We start from the raw sequence: 21,554 nt of genomic DNA, 5'->3' as shown, positions 1-21,554 counted from the left end.
TGCATTGTGCACTTCAGGGAACCACTTTGGAGGATACATCAGCATGAATCATTGTGTCAGCAAGGTTTCACACACTGTATTTCTCTGTGGTGTGAGGTTAGGCTCTGCAGTATACTGAATAGCAGGAAGTTTAAGCCATTTTTATTTATTGTATTTTTTTTTTAACTATGTGAAGGCAGCCATTTGCTCATATACTTTAACTGCTGCTATGTGCTGATGTCTACAATCACATATACAGAGTTTTTAAAGTATGTTTTAGTATCTACCAATCTTTGGTAAATAAGCAGTGGACCAGAAGCTGAGCTGAAATTGATACAGCTTGACTATTCAGCGCAATTTGATATCTATTTTAGCGTTCTTTTCTTTAAATATGTTGCTTAATAATTGGATTTTTTGGTCATTCATCATCATTGAATTACATTTGATGTACAAAATGTAACACCCCCCCCCCCCCCCAAAAAAAAAAAAAAAAACATTATTATTGCAAACATTTTGAAATGGTTTAAGCCGCTGAATATCTGCGCTGATGTTTAATCCTTTAGTCTATTTATTATGTTGCAGTGAATCTTTGTGCTGGTAGTGAATGTTTGGATTGACTTGTGTGTCTCTGTCAGTTCCCGCAGCGTAATGGTGAGCAGCAAATGTGTCTTATTTAGCGCTAGTTATCACCCACTCAGTACTGCTAGTACACATACCCCTTCATTTTGAAAGAGGAGAGAGGAGGGAGAGGGAGGCAGAGTGTCTTTGTGTGTGTGTGTGTGTCCGTGGGTGCGTGTGTGTAAGAGAGAACGTCTGTGTATGCATGTGACAGAGAGCGGAAGGGAGTGTGGGAGGGAGATGGAGATGTAGCAAAAGCAGCAGCACTGCCTCACATTGGACCTCAAACAGAAGATTCTTAAATCTCAGGATTTCTGATGCAGGCTTTTTTTTTTCCCCAAGCACGGTTCATTTGAGGAATGCCTAATTGAATAGCAGTAAAGCAGGAAGTGGCCAAGCAGAACAGGGAATCACCTGCATTTGCTTTCTTTGGGGAGAGGGGGACCTTTGACAGGCAAAAGCGGAGATGCTTCTGTAATCAAATTCAGCTGGAGAGTGTTTAAACAGCAGAAAACATACCTACATGACAGAGGCGGCATCATCCTGCCTCTGTGCATAAGTGAATTTTTTTAGCCTTTGCATCCTTATTGTTTTTACATTTCTCTGTTTCTTTTTCTGCAAGTTCAAAGCAGAAAAGCACACAAATTATCATCATGGGCGATAAAGGCACAAGGTAAGAAAATAATCTTATCACAGTTAATGCTGCAAAGGAAACCAAATGTGTGGCAGAGTATTACATACCTATTTTTTTTTTTCTTTCTTGGTAAATGTTGATATTTTACAGCTGGTCTTAGAAGATAATATTTGCGATGTTACAGACAAAAACGTTTGCGAAATATCTCAACTCGTTTAACTGGATAATTTCTTCAGAATCACAATTTTTCCACATTGCATTATTATCTGGGCTATACATATACAGAACTGTTGTTTGCAGTTGCCTCATTTTCATTTGTCTATTTTTTTAACACAACCCTGTCTGTGAAGGTTTTAGATTTCAGTCAGTAAAACATGCTGCGTTTTGACGCAGCTGGTCACTACATGACTGATGACATTTCACACATAGCATGGTACCTTATCAACAGAGTTCTAAATTACTTGAGCCTCTCTGAAGAGGAAGTATGCTATATGCCATATCTGTGCTCTCAGCAGGATAATGAGGTAATTATCCTCTTACAGTAATAGCAAAGCTCTCTGCTATTACTGTACAGTACAGAGTGAAATATCAGCAACAGCTGGAGAGGAATTCTCCAGTGAGCTGTGATGGATCCTTCTATCAGAAAATCCATTTGGTTGTTAAATGTCTCATTGAACACAAATACATGGTGGCCAAACACATGCTATGAAGATGCATTTTTTTTTCCTCACAGCTATTTTATTTACATCTATTGATTTATTTTTAAGAAGTAGCTTAAATTGCCTGTTTTTGATGCAAACACTGTTTCCACCCACTTAAAATGAGAAATTATATGTCAAAAACCACAGATTTATATCTTTGCTTTGTATGGCTTACACAGTCAGCTTCACTCTGTATGAATCTGTATATAGTTTTATGGTTATGAAAGTGATTTTCAAGAGAACATTTTTAAGTCAGGGACTTAAGAGAAATATAATAATATAATAAACAAATATAATAAACCAACAATACTTGTTTAATAAAAAGAGTCAAAATGTTTCAGTATCTAAGATCATTAGTTGAATGTACAGCATTATATTTTTTATTTATTAAACCTATTAGAGATTATTATTTTCAAATGTTCCTCACACAACACCAGTAGCATAATATTTAAGTATTTTAGGAAATACTTAAATGCATTGCACCATATTCCCTTGCTTTATTAAAAGTGTTAAATGAAATACTTCAGATTTGCTTGGCTCTGTTTTTAGATTCTTTTATTACCTGTACTTTACCATAAATAAAAAGCCATAATATTTTATTTTACCACTTTGGGCCTCAAGCATGCATTGTTAATTTTAAATGCATTGTTAACCTAAAGAAAATAGCATCTCTTTCATGCTGTGTTTAAGCTTGTTTCTTTAAGAGATACATATAAGCTTAATCTTCTGAAAGGTTTACAGTATACAGTAAAATTTTTGGGCTGTCTGTGTTCAACACTGATCTATTTTTTACGTCATATCGGATGTAGTTTATATATATATGACGGTCAACATTTAAGGATTACTCTCAGTGTTTCTTTTTTAGGTTTTAATGTTATAATCTTTTTTTTTTTGCTGTTTAAAACTATTTTTTAAACTGCAAAAACCAAAACATTAGTTGGTACTATGATTTTCTTAAAAAAAAAAAAAAAAAAAGCTTTAGTTCTTCTGATTGGTTTATTTGTGTACAAATGTTATAGTGGGGAGGTGTGAATTGTTTGCCCAGCAAGGGGCAAACCCCTTCCTATCACCCTGCTCACAAGCAGCTAAACACAGTGATGATATTCTACACACAGAAACATAACCATGTCCTGACTCATCTTAGAACAGACTTGTGTTGATAATTCATTTCTTTATATGCCAGTCAGAGCTGGGAAGTAATGAAGTACAAATACTTTGTTACTGTACTTAAATAGTTTTTCTGGTATCAGTACTTTACTTCACTATTTTTTTCCCCTCACAATTATTATTTTTACTCATTAAATTTTGCACACAAATATCTGTAAGTTCTACTTCTTACATTTTCAAAACAGGCTCGTTACTTTAGGTTTAATCTATTTGGTGAAATGATCAATATTTTTTCTTCTTACTGCGCACCGTTTTCAGTCCATCAACCTATTTCCTGCCATTGTGCGGCTTTTTCAATCTACCACTGGTGTATCATTTCCTGATACCACAGACGTAGGCTAGTTTATGAAGCGAACAATAAGCAAGACATTAGGCAACAAGCAGTATGGGGTTAACTTAAATAAGACAGAGGGAGTCAGTGATGTCGACATGACTGAGAACAGAGACATTGATCACCTGATCATCATTTTTGCTCTGCCTTTGTTCTATATGGTGGTTGTTCACCCTGGATACATTCATTAGGTAACACAATTTTGTATTAGTTTTGTATTAATATAGTAAATAAATTTGAGTTAAGACAAATTCATTTTAATTAACGCGTGAATAATGCAACTCCACTGAAAAATATTTTAATAACATTTGTTTTACTGATACTGAAGTCCCAAATCAGCACCAAAATCCACCATGATGCATACAACTAAAACGTACAACAAATTAGAGCAATAGACCATTCAAATCTGTAAAGGGTCTACTTTTATTTGTACACTCATAATCTGTCGTCTCTCTGTCATCTCTCTACACAGACAAATAAATAAAACGACCTAAATCTTGCCTTACATACATAATACGTATATGAATAGAAAGCTTGAAATGTCTACTTTTAAATAAACAAGATTGAACATAAGTTCACGAAAACAAATATTATGTAATCTATATTAGAATTATAGATTATATTATAGATATTATTACTAAGTTAGAAGAAGTACAGTTTCTCCGGCATCACCTCATTAACCGTCTGTGCGGAAACATAGCACAGGTTCTGTTTGGTGTCTATATGAATTACATAATTTAAAACACCATAATTACTCTAAAACATTTACAAGAATATTTTGTTTTCATGTTTAGTTTGGTTTCACTAATAATAAACATACATTTGCATATAAGAATCAATATTTGTCCATGCCCATATTGATTAGAGTTTTAAAACCTTGAAAAGTATTTAAGGTACATTTAGAAAATGTGCGATTGAGTTGCAATTAATCACGCGTTATCTCATGACAACCGTGTGATTAAATATTTTAATTGATTGACAGCCCTAATATTAATGATGCGACACCCAGTTACCAGCGTGACACTAAAACAGGTAGTAGTTATTGCTTTTTACTATTTTAGCCCATACTTCTTTACTTCAAGAACTTCAGTACTTTAACCTTTACCAGAGTATTTTAAAACATGAGTATCTGCACTTTTCCTTTAGTGAAGGATGTGTGCACTTTTGCCACCTCTGATGCCAGTGGACTGCAGGGTGAGGTTAAATAGTGTGTCATTTAAGAAGAAATTATAACCAAACAACAGACATTTGGGTTGTTGTAGCAGATCTAGTATAGTTTTATATTTTTAAACTTCAAATTTATCAAAAGTTACATTACAAGTAATAGCAAATTTTACATTGTCCACATTGTTTACAAATTTCATCATCTTGTATAAAATTTGGTGTGCTCTATCAGGAACATGGACAGACTTTGAAAGCTGTTTGTTTTTGTAATTTCTGAAGAATTATTTAGGCCTCCTGAATAATTTTTTTGTTTTCTAAATATATTTAAAATTTTCATTTAAATTAAATTTTAGTACACTAAGAACAAATGCCCTACAATATATACACAGTAAGGACTGATTGGAATCAAGTCACTAAGTGTGCTGGGCATGTGGAGGAAAAGGTCCTGCACAATATCCAATCCATTAATTATATTTCAAGGTAAATGTTTTTTTCTCCTCTCTCTGAACAATAAGCTTCCTACAGAAATTGATCCATATTTGAAAAAGCTAAAATTAGCTCTTTCAGTTAAAAGGAAATTTAATTGAATTGTACTATACATTTTTTTTTTTCTATGATCAACACATTTGAGTTGAGAATTAATCAAATTTTTGATGTAGATTTAATTGAGTTAATTGTATATGTTTTTCATTTTATAAGAAAAGATTTTGTGAGGAAGAATCAAGGTTGTGTGCTCGTCAATAAAAGTCAATTTAAATTGTTAGAGTTGGAAGGAATCCTAGCTGGACCCATAGAATTATTTTCTACAGAACAGCAATTAGTAAAGAAAGAGGCACGAAAGATCCTGCACTTTACAGTCATGGAGAAATCCAGATTGTTTGATGATACAACTGAGACAACCTTTCTTCAAGTCAACCTGTATTCACATAGGTTTGCATTTACATATGTTAATAGGATTTTATATTTGATGATGTGATAACAGTTCTGTAACATGTTTAATATTTATTAACTATAGCCATATTTTTTGTGCTCTCCCTGATTTTTTAAAAGAATGCTGGCTTTAAGGTGTCATTTTTTGCACTTGGTTTATTCAAGCTGGACACACAATTCCGCAACCTAAAATTTAACTTAAAAGATTAATAATCAATTTTATTGTCAGGTTAACTTTACCTTTTCCATTCTAGTTCTTGTATGCCTAAGATATAAAGCATTAAAAAAATCAAGATATTTGATACAATATGGCACAAAAAAAACTCTTTTAGCATTAAAGAAGTATCCTCTGTTGGTATATGGATCAGATACAAGAGCATTTTTAACAGATTATCTGAAGTGACATTTAGAAGATACATGTATCCATAGGACAATATGAAGTCAGTAGATTTGTCATATGACAGGTTAAATCACTCCAACAACAAGAAGGAGACTCAGTTGTGAGACACCTGTGTCTTTTTCAGTGATTACTCTTCTTTAATCCTGGTTGATTTTCTTTGTAAATCTGCTCACTACATGCTTGCAATGTTTTATGATTCGTTTAAAGTACAGTAGAATTTTTAATAGCAGTCTACCAGTTTTAACACAGCCCAAGTGCAATATCAAGCTACTGTGGATACATTACTTGTCTTTGACCAGTTTCTCCATTATGTTTTTGCTGTTGAAGTCATGAAGGCCAGGGATCATTTATCACAAAATGAGCTCTTCCATCTGCTTTCTTTATATTGATATCTAGTCATAGTGAGGTAGCATTATTTCCTAACAAATACATCACCTGCTACATGACAATATATGGTGTAACTGGATAGGATTATTTAAGTTTTATTTGTAAATGGTCATACGACATGGCACTACTTCATTAGCCTAAATGGATATGTAGTGGCTAAGCTAAAATATAGTCTTTGTATTTGATTTATTGAAGTTGCACATATATAAGACGTAGCTGGACTGAAATAATGGAAAAAGTGTGTTCTATCTTTAAATCTCACAGTATTTATGTATTCAGCCAACCTACAACAGAAACTACTGCCTAATTAATTCCTATTAAGCTGCTATAAATAAACGCTACAGACAAGCCAAAATTGTAACTGTAAAAGTGTTGCCACTAATTATAGTGTATTCTCAGGTTAACAGTCATGAGTGGCAACCTCTTATTGTTTCTACTTCTTTTTTTAAAACAAAAAGAATAAAAAATAAGCACAAAAATAAACAATATATGCTTATAAGCAGATTTATCAATCTTTTGATGTTTTGTTACAATAATTAATAATAACTAATTGTAATTGGGTTAATTAATGCAACATGCAGTGTTTTTTCAAGTCATTGCATTGCTATGATTTGGAATTGTATAGATATGTGCATATATAGTTTGAAAAAAGGCAAATAGCTGAAATTACAAGCAACTATTAGAACATTATCAACAAATCATATGTACTAAATGAATAATGGACTATTATTATATTATAATGGATCATAATAATATTAAAGATCAAAGATTAAAAAAAAAAAATTATCATTGTATAATTTAATAAAAAACAATATTGTGGCTGAGTGGTGGCTGTTTAAGACCAACCTCTCAAGTGGCAAAATCTAAGATGGAAATCTAGAATGGAATTGCATCTTAATAAATCTGGGCTTTTAATTTAGAATTCAAAGACCAGCAAAACATTTTTTTCTATTGTAACAAAATGCAGCTAACTATGTAATAGCTAATTACATTTTGCTAGGGCCAGTCTCAATAGTTCATGTTACAATAATGAATTTATGAAACAAGCACTAGTATGTCATGACATATGGCTGCAGTAATGATGTGTGCAATTCTGAACCTGAAATCTTTGGGTTTAAGCTGCTTAAAATGGAAACAACTCAGGTGATACAGTACATAGGATTGCTAAAATATACTCTACACCTGAGCAATTAAAACAATTGCTTTGACATACTTAAAGAAACAATCTGGCAGGAGACATGCAAAATATATATTATATAATATATATATATATATATATATATATATATATATATATATATATATATATATATATATATATATATATATATATATATATATATATATATATAGTTTGAAATATACATTCATCTTTAGCAAACCTTTGAACATTGTCAGGGTCAGGGTTGACATAGAGCTTGTCCTGCATACTGTAGGCGCAGGGCAGGGATACACCCTGTATAGGATGGCACTCCATTGCAGACAAAAGGTCTGTAAAACTGTTTATTTATGTTTACGCTCAAAATAATTTCATACACTAAAACTTACTTTAATAAAAAATATCAAACAATTGCCATAGTAGGTTATAGAGTGAATTTACAATATGTCAAACACACACGGAGCTGATTCTGCCACAGAACCCAGTAGAGATTGCTTGTGCATTACAGATGCATGGACTCATTTAAAAATTCATACACACTTTAAAGTCACTTACTGCATACTTTTGGGCTATTAGGACTCAGAGTGAAATAGTACACTGAAAGGGCTTAAAAGCCTTCTCAAGTTTGTGGTTCCACTTAGGTTGGATTTCACAAAAGCCTGTTTTTGAGTCATGTCAATCCATATTAGCACATCATATAATATCTTCACAATGTCTCAGCACTTAACTGGCATGTTGCATTTTTAATTTCTGCATAGACATCATGGTCGTCTAATTCAAAAGGCATTTTTTATGTTTATTTGGCTACACAGACAATATATTTCTGAACTCTTTTAAAGTGGTTGTAAGCCATCTGTCTGTAGTTTATAATCAATAAGATTGAGTAAGTGAAATAATCATGTGTTTGGCCTTGTCCGAAGCTGCCAGAGCCAATATCTCATAAATCTGATTTGGCAATTTTCCAAGTCAATGTTTTTAGACTTCACTCTTGTTCAAATACATGTAAACCAAGCTATAATAATAGTAACTAAACTTATATTGGCACATATTGGCTTAAATAAACAGATAAATGTTATTATTACATTTTTATTACTGCTTTATTTCTACCTCCACAAACAGTTTTTTAGCAAATACTAAATCCTCATTCTGTACATTCATCAATGTTATCTATGTGATAACAATCAAAGATGACTTTTAATGTATCCATGCTTTGTGCCTTGTTTATTGGCCCTTGTCTATTAGTACATTTGCATATATATATATATATATATATATATATATATATATATATATATATATATATATATATATATATATATATATATATATATATATTTAACTAAACAAAATGTTTCTGCTAGATTGACAAAAAATAATGGAAAGCTGATATTCTTCATACTTACATATTTTAATGAATTCTAGTCACCCATATGTGTGTGAATCTCTTAGTTGATGACATCACTAAACTCCAAAATAACATTTTTTATCATATATACTGTATGGGAGTGGTAAAACTTACTGTTAATGATAACAGTATTAATAACCATGGGGTGACTAAAACAATGACTAAGTGGTCTTATTTTTAGGTTATTAGACAAACAATTTGTGTAAAGATGTATTTATAAACAAATTACTATTGCAACTATGCTAAGCATGAGTAAAGTAGTGATCAGATAGTCCATAAGATGTACTGTGTTTGGGCTCTTAATTTGACAGGTCTTCTTGTTAGTTTGGGGTACATTTTTGGAACTGTGTATTACACCTTGTTCAGATAGTGATGTCAAATCAGAATGGCAACACAATAAGCAATCAAGTAAACAATCAGCATGCATCAATATTATGTTGTTGATTAAGTTAACTATTCTAAGGAGGAAATTATACATTACTCATTACAGCTGGCTAGCTTGTTTCTTAGAAAAGACAAATATAGAGCTTTACATGTTTTTATACTTTGTACCTCGAATACATGTGGGTAAAAAATTATAAAACTCTGATTTCCCACTTCAGAGGGAAGGCAAATGCAGCAGTAGCTAAAATTGTCTACAACATTGAAGGCCCCAACTTATGGTATGTAACATTATAACATGCCTTTCTTCTTAGCCATATTTAATAAAACTGCTACCTAAAAAACATAGTTCAGAAGCTGCAAGATGAGATCTCCAAAAATAAATTCAATTCCATGTGCTTAATATATTAGTTACTTAGGAAATTAGCTGCTTAACTGAAGAATGCATTACTCTATGTTTTAGTACATGACCGCTTTCTTTCCACAGACATTTTAAACTATTTACTGTATGAATTTTTTTTGTTGGCTTATAAAATCTTTATACAAATGCTGTGCAGTTCTATTGTGTATTACAATGAAAATCCCCAAATTAATTAAATTAAATATGATTAATTAAAATTAATTACATTAGCTTTTTAAAATGCACTTTATAGGTTAAATGTACCCATGCTTAAAATCTTAATAATATGCTGTCAATTAATGAAACAATTTAATAGGTTCTGACATAACAGAGCTAATCTAATATGTTCCTCTGTACTTAGTACAAAGTTTTTAGTAATTTAGGCACAGCAATATTTGATTTGCAGATTTGCAAATACTAATAAAACAGCTTGACATGATGCCTTCTCAAATGTAACCACTTGAAGGGAAGTGCTTGAAACAAACACTTAGTAGTATATGAAATAAAATGGATGTAAATATTTGGAGAAAAGTGCACCAAAGATTTGCAATGTTTGTCTCATTCTGCTTATATACAGTGGGATCCAAACATCTACAACCACATTTAATTTTTTATATAAAAGATTTTAGAATTTCTAATCAGAAAGTTTTAGAATTTTACAATATATCCATTCCAGTGGGTGGCTCTGTGCAAGCTACTTACTGTATATGCTACCTTATCAACCTTGGCAAATCATGCTATAAAGAACCCATCTTTGTTCACAGGGGCTTTATCATACTAGCACAGGTTTGGGCCACAACATGCAGAATAGATTGTTCAGTAAAGTGGCACAAATTCCCAAGTATGAACAAACTTTGCTCTAAAGGTTTTGCTAAATCCAAGACAACAAAATAGCTAAGAAGTTGCAGGCATAAGGTACTGTGCAATAAAGAAGCTGTAACACTTATGCAGCAGCCTGACTGAATTTATAGGCTATCAACAGCATTTTGATCCTTTTTATTTTCAAGATTCCTTTCCATCAAGTGCAAGATTTACTGTGGGACAGTTCACATTTTAACATTAAAAGATTTCAAGTAGGACTTTACTACTTGTGCCTGTCAAGTCACCATCCAATAATCTCTATAGAAACTCCTTCTACATTTATGAGTATATATATATATATATATATATATATATATATATATATATATATATATATATATATATATATATATATATATATATATATATATATATATATTTTTTTTTTTAGAAAAGCATTACACATATGTGACTAGGATATGGCTAGTCCTGAGTTTATATTTATTTGCCGGGCCATGTTAAGATGCCCTGTTCCCTAAAGCAGTGCTATTAATGCTACCACTAATGAGAGAAATGAGTGAAAAGCTCTTATGAAGCACTCATCAGTGCTTGAAAAAAGTTGACAAAAAGACCATTGACAAAACAAAAAGACCCACTCTGACTATGGTGACACAACCCACTTACATACAGGGAGAGCATCAGATTAACAGTGTCACTTATAAACTGCAGCTTCAAATCCAATACTTACTTCACCTTAACAACCGAATGAGCTGTCAGTGTGTATATAAGCTCATTTATGCTGTTATGGTATGGGGATCGATATGATCGAATTTCTAAATTGTTTTTTTCTGATTCTAACAGGGTATTCAAGAAGGCAAGTCCAAACGGAAAGGTAATTTAAAGACTATTATTCCCATTCACATTAATGCAAAAACTCTCTCACCTTAATGAATTAAATTTACATTTTTTTTTTTATATAATTTTAACAAAATGTCTTAAAATCATTTGAAAGCTATATTAATGTGTTAAAAATTTTCATGTTACACAATAACATATGCTTCATATTTTATCTCTTAAAGTTAACTGTATATCTTGGCAAGAGGGATTTTGTTGACCATGTGGACATTGTAGAGCCTGTTGGTATGTCATTTTTTCAATTAATATTTAAATTACCCTTTGGGTTTTTTTTTTTTTTTTTTTTTTTTTAACGTTTAGAACTGATAAAAATGTGCACACAATATTTGACATTTATTTATTTATTTTTATTTATTTTTTAACCTTTGTTTTTATTCAGTGTTCATGTTATTTGTGTTACATGTGTTAAATGACTGAACTTATAGTTTTCTCTTTTGACGTAAATTACTTTCTGATTTTTGCAGATGGTGTTGTATTAATTGATCCAGAGTACTTAAAGGAGAGGAAAGGTGAGAAAAGGTTTTTATCAAACATTATGGCAAGTATATCATTTGTGGCATGAGCTTACTTTACTGTATGATCATTGTTTTCTATTGTATGTTAGTAATTAGGAAGGAAGAGTACTTAGAGTAATTTCTCCTGCTCCTTATTTATCCACAGTGTTTATAACGCTGACTTGTGCTTTCCGCTATGGACGAGAGGACTTAGATGTTCTTGGGCTAACATTTCGAAAGGACCTCTTTGTGGCCAATATACAGGCATTCCCTCCTGTGCCTGAGGAGAAGAAAAGTCTGACACGTCTACAGGAGCGGCTGATTAAAAAGCTTGGAGAGAATGCCTATCCGTTCACCTTTGAGGTTCATTCCTTACAGCTGGCCCATTAATTTTTAGATAATAATTATGATAATATATATATATATATTTACAAATCTCAAACTTTATTTTGTAGATGTGAGGTAACCCACTCTCTTACTAGGCTGTGTTTAGCGTCAACTTAAAATATCCATATTCAAAGTAACCTTATTTATGTGCCATTAATTTTCTGGGTGCACCAAATAGGGGTTTTCAAAAGTGCTGATGTGTGCTACTTTACTATTAGATCTTTATTAATCAGGTGGACCTCAACTCTGAATACATTTGACATTAAATTTAGTTTTTGTTTATGTTTGGTTTGTGTGCACTTTTGCATTTTGCCAATTTTAGACAATGTGCTGTAACTGTAATCTGAGCAAGAGCACTATAATGTTTTTAAACTTACATATTTTTCTAATAGATACCTCCCAATTTACCCTGTTCTGTCACATTGCAACCTGGACCAGAAGATACTGGGAAGGTATAGCTTCTATATTATAATCGAAAATAATTCCATTAAGGTTGTTTTGAAGCAATAAACCATACAATTGTTTTTTTCTTCTGTTTTTCTCACATCTAACAAGGCATGTGGGGTTGACTTTGAAGTAAAGGCTTTCTGTGCTGAAAACGTTGAAGAGAAAATTCACAAAAGGTAGATGACTTTTGTTCATGCACTTTGGTAAACAAAATATTAACACTGTGATATATGCAAATTTTTTGTTACTGTGAAATGCAATTAAGGGGAAGTGGGGATGCTGAAGGAGAAGTAGCCTTCTCACTTTAAGTAGCTCTTTAACTGTACTACTACTACTACTACTACTACTACTACTACTCTACTACTAAAACTGATAATAATAATAAAAATATGCGGCTGGGCCTAAGCATTCACAAACTGTGACCCTAGCGGTGCAATGCAATACATAAAATTATGCAAAACCAAATTAGCAGTTGTGTTTGTTGTTTACATCAATCATCAGAATTAAAGAAAAATGTGATCTCAGTGATTTTGACCACTGCATGATTGTTGGTGCCAATTGGGCTGCTTGAGTATTTCTTTAACTTCTAATCTCCAGAGATTGTCATTCACAACAGTCTGTACAGTTCATATAAAATGGCAAAATAAAGTAGAAACAACATCCAGTGAGCAGCTGTTCTGAGAACAGAAAGGTCAATAAATAATGTCATGACTTGTTCAAGCTGATAAAAAAGCCTAAAATAATCAGATAATCACTCTGTATTGAGTAGAAAAGCAGCTCAGAAGGCACAACATATCAAGCTTTGAGGTGGATGGGCTACAACAGCAGAAAACTATGTTGAGGTTGCACTGGTAAAAGGCTTACCAAAAACTGGACAGTTGAAAACAGTAAAAACATATCCTTTTATGACCACAACTTTCACGATGATAATGCATCATGTCAAAGCAAAAGTTGTCTCACCTTTCTTTGAATATGGTCTTAAAATCCTGTTTTGCATAAAACTTTAAAATTCGATGTTAATCCATACAATCACGAGTGACATTTGAGTAAACTAGGCTCTGCCTTGTTAAAACTGATAGTGACCAAGTTTCATGTCCATACTTATGACTTGGTTTGCATGACTTGTTCAGTTGAGTATAATAATAAAAAAAATTCTTAAAGAATTATAATAAATGAAAAATAAATAAAGAATGAATATAATGGCATTTAAATAAAGTTTTTAAATTAAACATACAGTAATTATCAATGTGTTAAGTTTTCATGTGTGGGGATCTTCAGGACAAAGTGTTTATACTCTTTGAATTCTGTGCAAACTGACAAGCTGGTTAAAAGAGAGAAAATTATATAGAGAAAAAGATATGCTGGCAAAGGAATACCCATGATTATTGTCATTATAATGTGAATGACTAAATAATCTATCTAGTCTTGTTTCACAGCTTTACATTTAACCATTAAAATGCACAAATTGTCATTCATTAATAGATAACAATTTTACAATCACTGGCAAATCACTTTGGTATAAGCAAAATAGTACAGTCCAGACTGTGAGGTTATACAAATATAATCCCCTTTGGGGTGCTGTTCCAGTACTGTTCAGGCTGTTTAACCCCAGTGTGGATGGTGTTATGGTGCATCTAAACATGTTTTGAGCAAGACCACACACACACACGAAAAAAAACTAAATAATAATTATTATTATTTTTATATATATATATATATATATATATATATATATATATCAATATTCAGTTCCTTATTCTAAACAATTAAGGTACTTAACAAGTAATTTATTGCCGTTGTTTTGTTTCTGTGAACAGGTTTCAATACTAAATACTGTTTCTTGGCATAGGAACTCAGTGCGCCTAATCATCAGAAAAGTGCAGTATGCGCCGGAGAAGCCAGGTCCACAGCCAATGGCAGAGACAACAAGACAGTTTCTCATGTCAGATAAACCCTTACACCTAGAGGCCTCGCTGGACAAGGAGGTCAGAACTTTTTTTTCACATATGAGCAGTTTAAAACAAAGATGACAAAAGCAACCATGTTCTTTTCCTTATTCAAATAAGTGACTCTCCCAAATTAAGCAAAGCCAGGCAAATAACAATGCGTTAAAGTAATAGTTTCAGACCTACTTATAAACGTTCAGGGTATTGCAGAATTGTAGTCTTTTTTCTCCTGTGGTACAATACAATAATAGCAAATTATTATTTACTAGTTCTTTTACATAAGGTGGATACACCAATGAAATCACAAACCTGTGCTCGAAGGAGCAATTATTTTACTAAAGAGCAAGAGTGGATTTGAGTTTAATAGTGTACTAGCTCCATCTAGCGGTTGTAGTGTGATACAAAATATTACAGGCAGGTAGACTGACTTTAGCTTCAGTTCTAAATACGTAATAGCTTTTAAAGACTTTAGCTTTGTTTCAGTTGTTTTTGTGTGTTTGTTTTGTTTTTAATTGACTTAGAAACAGATCATACTTTACAACTGAAAAGTGCTTTTTTGCTTCTTTTCCTTTAGATTTACTACCATGGTGAACCAATTAGTGTAAATGTACATGTCACAAACAACACAAACAAGACTGTGAAGAAAATGAAGATCTCAGGTTTTGTTAAACAAATGCACATAAACATTTTCTTAAAGACTATTTATTTGACAAATTTAATGTAAATTTCTGTCCTTTATTCTTTGTCCTTTTTTTTTTCTTTTATTCAATTCTAGTGCGTCAGTATGCTGATATTTGTCTTTTCAACACTGCCCAGTACAAATGTCCAGTGGCAATGGAAGAATCAGAGTATGTATGCAACATGCACATTTGATGAAGCAATACAGCAATAGAGGTTTATATATTATTTTATATATGTATATGACTTTAATTCCGTTGCTGTTACTGTGTCTGTTTAGTGACATTGTGGCTCCAAGTGCAACATTCTGTAAGGTTTATACTCTCACCCCCTTTCTTGCCAACAACCGGGAGAAGCGTGGCTTAGCCTTAGATGGAAAACTCAAACATGAAGATACTAATTTAGCCTCAAGTACATTGTGAGTACTCTTAATATAAGAAGACTTATTAAGGTAACTTGTGGAAAGAAGCAACAGTTGCCATGTTCTCTTTCACCATCAACTTTTTTGTTTTATCTGGAAGGTTACGAGAAGGCGCCAGTAAAGAAATTCTGGGTATCATCGTTTCTTATAAAGTCAAAGTGAAACTGGTGGTGTCTCGTGGTGGGTAAGTTGAACCCGTTTTCAGTTCAGTGACTTTACTATGTCTAGCTGTTGTATGATTCTCATAATTCTAGGTAAATCCTAAAAATAAGATAATAAATAAAAATACACAGTATTTACATCTTAAAAGAAGGCAAAGATAAATACCAGACTTAAAAAAAATATTCATATTATATGAACTATATGTCAGTCTTCTAAGATTCCAGAGAGAATCTTAACCCTGCCTACTACCTCAAAACTGTCCTATCACAATTATTATAACTTATAGTGGATAAATAAAAACAACTTTTAAATAGTTTTATAGCCTGACTGCCGGAATGCATATTAGGGGGGTAACGGTACATGCATTCGTAGCAACATTTTTCTGTGAAGGGCTTTCATTTCGGTACACACGTGTACTAAATGCAATCCTTTTTGCGTGCGGAACATAGTTACGGAGTTCCCTCAGGGTTGTATTAAGTGGCCGACCGCAAGTTTGTTTAGTCACTGGCTCGCACTTAAAATGTTTTTTTTTTTTTTATTATTAAAGTTTAAAACATACACAACAATGCTGGGGATAAAAAAACTAACAAAAACAAAAGAAAAAAGAGGGTCACTGTGGCTCCTCACTCCATACCGGAAATAAGATTTGTTTTGTGCATGCATGAAAACACTAAAGAAGCCATAGCTCTAGCGTTAGACGCTAACCAGGAAATAACTAAAAAATAAAATGAAAGGGTTAAGTAGATCATATCTTTAGAAAATTAAATATTAAATGTAAAACACACATATAGAAACATTTGTATTACCCAAATGGGGTCTAACAAATGTAAACTATTTAATTAAAAAGTCCATTTATTTATTTAAATCAATATAATAGTTTTTTTTTATAAAATATTATTATAGATATTATTTAACCAAACATACATTTTTATTTATTCATTCAATTGCAATTCCTTCAAAGTGGACAACAGAAAAAGGGTCAAACCCACCATACATATGTCTGAGTATGATTTAAGTCAGTGTGTCTGAGGTCTAAATATTGTTGTGAACATTTTAGGTATTAACTCATCACTATGCATCCACAACTTTATTCTCTATGGCCTATGAGCCTGTCATGCATCTGTCTATTGCTATTATGCATAAAGTAGGATAAGTGTCCTGAAATTCTGCCCTAAAAAAGGTGTTTGGAATATCAACTCACAGCAAATATTGTGTTAATTTATACAATTATTAAAATTCTACCAGGTAAACACTAAAAATACTCAATCCTTGATATGCAAGAAACAAAGAATTTGAGTGCTACATATTGCACACTGACATTTTTTCTTCAACTGTGTAAAAGACTAAGTATGTTTCATTCTTCACAGGCTCTTGGGAGATCTTGCTTCCAGGTAAAGCATATTTGATAAAATTATTGCAATTTTTAAATAATGCTTTTATACTAGTTGGTTGAAACAAACAAACAGGCATGAAATACATATTTGCACAGAATATCAATTGTTTATTAATTAATTAACTAAATCTAATTCTAATACTAAAAAAAAAGAATTATACTGCAAAGCACCATGCTTTTAGTATCTTTTGTACATTTATAGATTTTTTTTTTAGATCTTTTGCTGAACAACTTAAATATTAACACTGTTTTTTTTCTCTAGTGATGTTGCAGTAGAGTTACCTTTCACATTAATGCATCCCAAACCAGTAGAAGAATCTATTTACAAAGATGGTATGAGTTTAATTCAATTTATTTAATTGCCTGACAAAACTAATCTTAAGAACACCTTGATATTATTATACCATTATGCACAACCTTCATTACAAATTGTATGTTGTTTTTTGCTAACCAGAGTGTCTTAAAAAAGCAATAAGTAAGCAATAATGTAAGGCAATAGGACAATAATGTGTATAGGATTATTCTTTCCTTTTTGGTCAGTGATTATAATTTTCACTGTCAGACTTCATTTGCCTTCTTAGTATTTTGCTAGACATAGCCATGCTTGAGAAGCAAAACTGATCCAAGCCAACCTGAGTAATTAATCCAATTAATTAATTTATACTATATCAATTCCAAATGATGTATTTTAACACCAGTATAATCCCTGTCATTTTATATTCAGACATTCTCAGCTAGTTTTTGGCATGTTGTGCTATGATTTAAGGATCTTGAATAGTCTGATTTGCTGTTAGAATAATTGAATCTCTGTCCAGGGGATTTTCTCTACATGTTCGCTTGATTCAATACTCATTTTACAGATTAATATATGGATTATAGCCTTGCAAGCTGCCTTGACCAGCATACGATATGGGCTGAGAAGAGTCTAATACCATATGGTCTATACCATGTTCACCCATAGCTATTTTATCATTAATCAATGCCAACCTAGGCCCAATAAAAGTTCATAGTTCATAGTTCATAGATACCTGTAACAGATTTATTGTTTCAGCTACTCATGTGTTACCCAGTAGTGTTTTACATGTTTCTTTTATTTTAACTTCTGCTTTACCCTTTACTTTACCCTATTCTTCTTTTTCTGTGTAAGCACTAGAAAATGATGCACCTATTGACACAAACCTGATCGAGTTTGACACAAAGTAAGTAATATAATCACTTTATGATCAAAATTACCACTGGTATTTGTTACATTTATGATTTATGACAAGCCTCACTTCAAATGATTGACTATACTACACCTATTACTTATTATAATGTTTGTTCATCATGTTTTATGCTTGTCTTAATAATCTTTAAAAGGAATTACAGAATCACAAACACAGTTCTGAAGACCCTGTCCGAATACAAAACATCATTAGCAACACAAAATATTCTTTCAGGTTTTAAAAATAGCAGCAGAAAGCAATAAGTACTTAAAATGTATAAATTGAGGCAGTTTGGTTCATCAACTCCACACAATGCCCACTTTCTGGACACTGACACATTACTAATCAGTACAGAGGTGCAGAGGAACTGGTGAGGGGAAAAAAAACTATTTTAAACTCTTAAGCTTTAAAGCTTTAACCTTTAAGCTTTAAACTCTTTAGAATAGAATTATTAATTGTTGCACCAGCTGTCAGTTAAGAAAAACATTTTTTTATTAAAACCACTGTAGCAGAAAAACTAATACAGAAAATGTAGGGTAGGCAAACTAGACAAGACTATAGACCACATCTAAGGATTAAAATAATCATTGACACAATGGTAGAGCAAAATGTTGGGCTCAAGTAATTGAAAAAATTAATTAGATGACTTTAATTAATAATCAAATAAGTTGGCTAAGCTAGGGGTTAGGAATGAATGTTTCACTGGTGAAAAATTATGCAAAGAATGAAATATGTAGTGAGCAACTTTGTGCTAATTCAGCATGACACCAGTAATCAACAGTAAAGATTACATAGTGAAACATTCTCCATGATATGAACTTTTTGTGAATGAGTGGCCAATAAAATGTAAATTTTGCAGTACTTTGTGCAGTACATTTTGTGATAAACTTTTCTTTGTACGTGTATCTGGTCAAATTCTATTTATTTCTTCATTTGTTTCTAGTGATGATGATATAATTTTTGAAGATTTTGCAAGGCAGCGACTTATTGGAGCAAAGGACGACAAAGAAGAGGAGGAGGAAGGTACAGACTCACCTAAGCTAAATGACAGATAGATGAAAACAACAAATATTTTATTATGTCAAGCATCAACTGAAAATCCCTGTAAAGACAAACAAGGTGTTTGTGACACCCTTTAACACACATCACTGTGGTGCAGTTGTAGTGCTCCTGTTTACATATGGTTTCTCCATCCTGAGTGGGTGCAAGAATGTAAAAGTTTTGAAAAACATTGACTCCTTAAATAAGCATTTTGCTGGTGAGATCATTCCAATGGCTTCTACAGGGGGCCTATGAGGTATTTATGGTAAGACATAGTAAGGAATTGCATTTGATCATGGTTAAAACAACCTTTAACTATAGCATGCCTTTGTTATAATTCATTCTGTTCCTTTTCCTATTAGAAGAGGAAATAGAGATGATAACTTTGTGTTTAAAACTATAAAAAAAAAACTCTGTTCTGAACACTCTGTAGAGAAGAGAAATGACTGACCATTGTCAGGTTGTCTTGTTTTTATGGACAGTCCTGCATTAGTGAAGAAAGTCAATTATTGAAAAAAGTTGAGTAACATTTTCTGTAATATGTAATAATATGTAATAATAATAATAAAAATAAAAACATCAATGATAATAATAATAATAATAATAATAATAATAATAATATAAAGAATAAAGAATGCCCCATTACATACTTCAGGGAGTTTTAAAGAGTAAATTGGCCTTAGTCAGTATTGACACATTGGCACTTTTATCAAGGGAAGTTGTATTAAATGATTTAAAGAATACTTGTAGATACCTGTAGTTTACAAAAAAATACATAGAGGAAAATATGGGGGGGGGTTGAGATAGTTCTATTTTTTTTAGACTTAAGATTAATTTAATTAGAATTACTAATGTAATTAAACTTTTGATTAAGCTTTTTAAATAATTGCATTTTTATTTCTATTAAGAATAGAGTACAACCTAAGCATGAATCACATGTGCTTAACTGAAAATGAGCAAGCTGCTTTAAAAAACAAATACAAATACTCTACAATACAATGCAGGAACAAGTATAAAGGGATGAAAAACTACTACACATCAATTTTGAGAGGTAAAGAAATTGGATTTGTATCAAACTAACTGCCCCAATCTATCTGTTTCTAATATATTAATTAATTATTATATACATTTTTTTTTAAAGAAAATTTTCAGCTGTTACAGCATATAATTATATTGTGTAATATATAGATAATTGTTGTATTAAATACTGCTTTATATTTTATGTACCTTTCCATGTATAAACCTTTCTGAAATTGTGGTAAATGGGTAATTTCTTTTTTTTTTAAGTTGCTAAGAAATGTTTTAGAACCACTACTCCACTTATGCACATGAATTGAAAGCAAACTATATAGGTATCGTTGAAAATCACACACTGTGAACTACATTTAAATTTATTAGTATTTAGTTAAACCCAGTTTCAGATATCTTTTTTTGTGAGTCTGTGGCAATGGTAAAGGGAATATGAGGAATACATACCTTATGGCTAATATATCTTATGGCTTACTTTAATGTTTGGTTAGTTGTCCTGAAAATTGAGGTCAAAATATTTCAGACTAACTATTCTAAGTTGTCTTTCCATATTTTGGTAATTCTTTGGTATATTCTGGTCATATTTTTATTTATTAATTTTTAATCCATGTCCAATTAATTGAATCCACATGAAAATGTTGTTGTTCTAATTAGAATATTATTACTGTACTGTTATACATTCTTTTTAAAATGTCAATAAAAAGATGTGTTTAACTTCATGATACATACATGTTTGGACTTACCTGCAGCGATACTTATAGATTTACTTCTTAAAACTGACATGTCAATAGACCTTACTAACTCAGACAAGGCTTTAAACTTTTACAAAATGTTTGCAAATAAGATATTACATTTGATTTATAGAATATATATTAGAAATTAATTGGAGTAGTAGCTCAGTGGTTAAGGCACTGGAATACTGATCAGAAGGTCAGGGTTCAAGCCATGGTATTGCCAAGCTGCCACTCTTGGGACCTTA

At 31.8% G+C, this 21,554-nt stretch overlaps 1 protein-coding gene across 3 annotated transcripts; it reads left to right on the top strand.

Moving 5' to 3' along the window:
* The first annotated feature begins 703 nt into the window (after window positions 1–703).
* Window positions 704–20,296, top strand: arrb1 (arrestin, beta 1). Of its 3 annotated transcripts, XM_083548489.1 has the most exons (17): window positions 704–1,148; window positions 1,220–1,270; window positions 11,319–11,349; window positions 11,537–11,597; window positions 11,837–11,881; window positions 12,033–12,229; window positions 12,646–12,705; window positions 12,809–12,876; window positions 14,550–14,685; window positions 15,221–15,305; window positions 15,422–15,494; window positions 15,605–15,742; window positions 15,846–15,929; window positions 17,275–17,298; window positions 17,563–17,633; window positions 18,448–18,499; window positions 19,449–20,296. In XM_083548489.1, the coding sequence occupies exons 2-17, from the start codon at window positions 1,251–1,253 to the stop codon at window positions 19,558–19,560; spliced, it is 1,257 nt and encodes a 418-aa protein (XP_083404615.1). In that variant the 5' UTR covers window positions 704–1,148; window positions 1,220–1,250; the 3' UTR covers window positions 19,561–20,296. The 3 variants fall into 3 exon arrangements, with proteins under 3 accessions (XP_083404615.1, XP_083404614.1, XP_083404613.1); XM_083548488.1 differs by having other exon boundaries at window positions 716–1,270; XM_083548487.1 differs by lacking the exons at window positions 704–1,148; window positions 1,220–1,270 and adding an exon at window positions 9,337–9,537.
* The last annotated feature ends 1,258 nt before the right edge of the window (window positions 20,297–21,554 follow it).

Source organism: Silurus aristotelis (genome assembly GCF_946808225.1).
Source record: "Silurus aristotelis genome assembly, chromosome: 8".
NCBI classification, from domain to species: domain Eukaryota; kingdom Metazoa; phylum Chordata; class Actinopteri; order Siluriformes; family Siluridae; genus Silurus; species Silurus aristotelis.
This window is presented reverse-complemented; position numbering and strand designations above follow the sequence as displayed.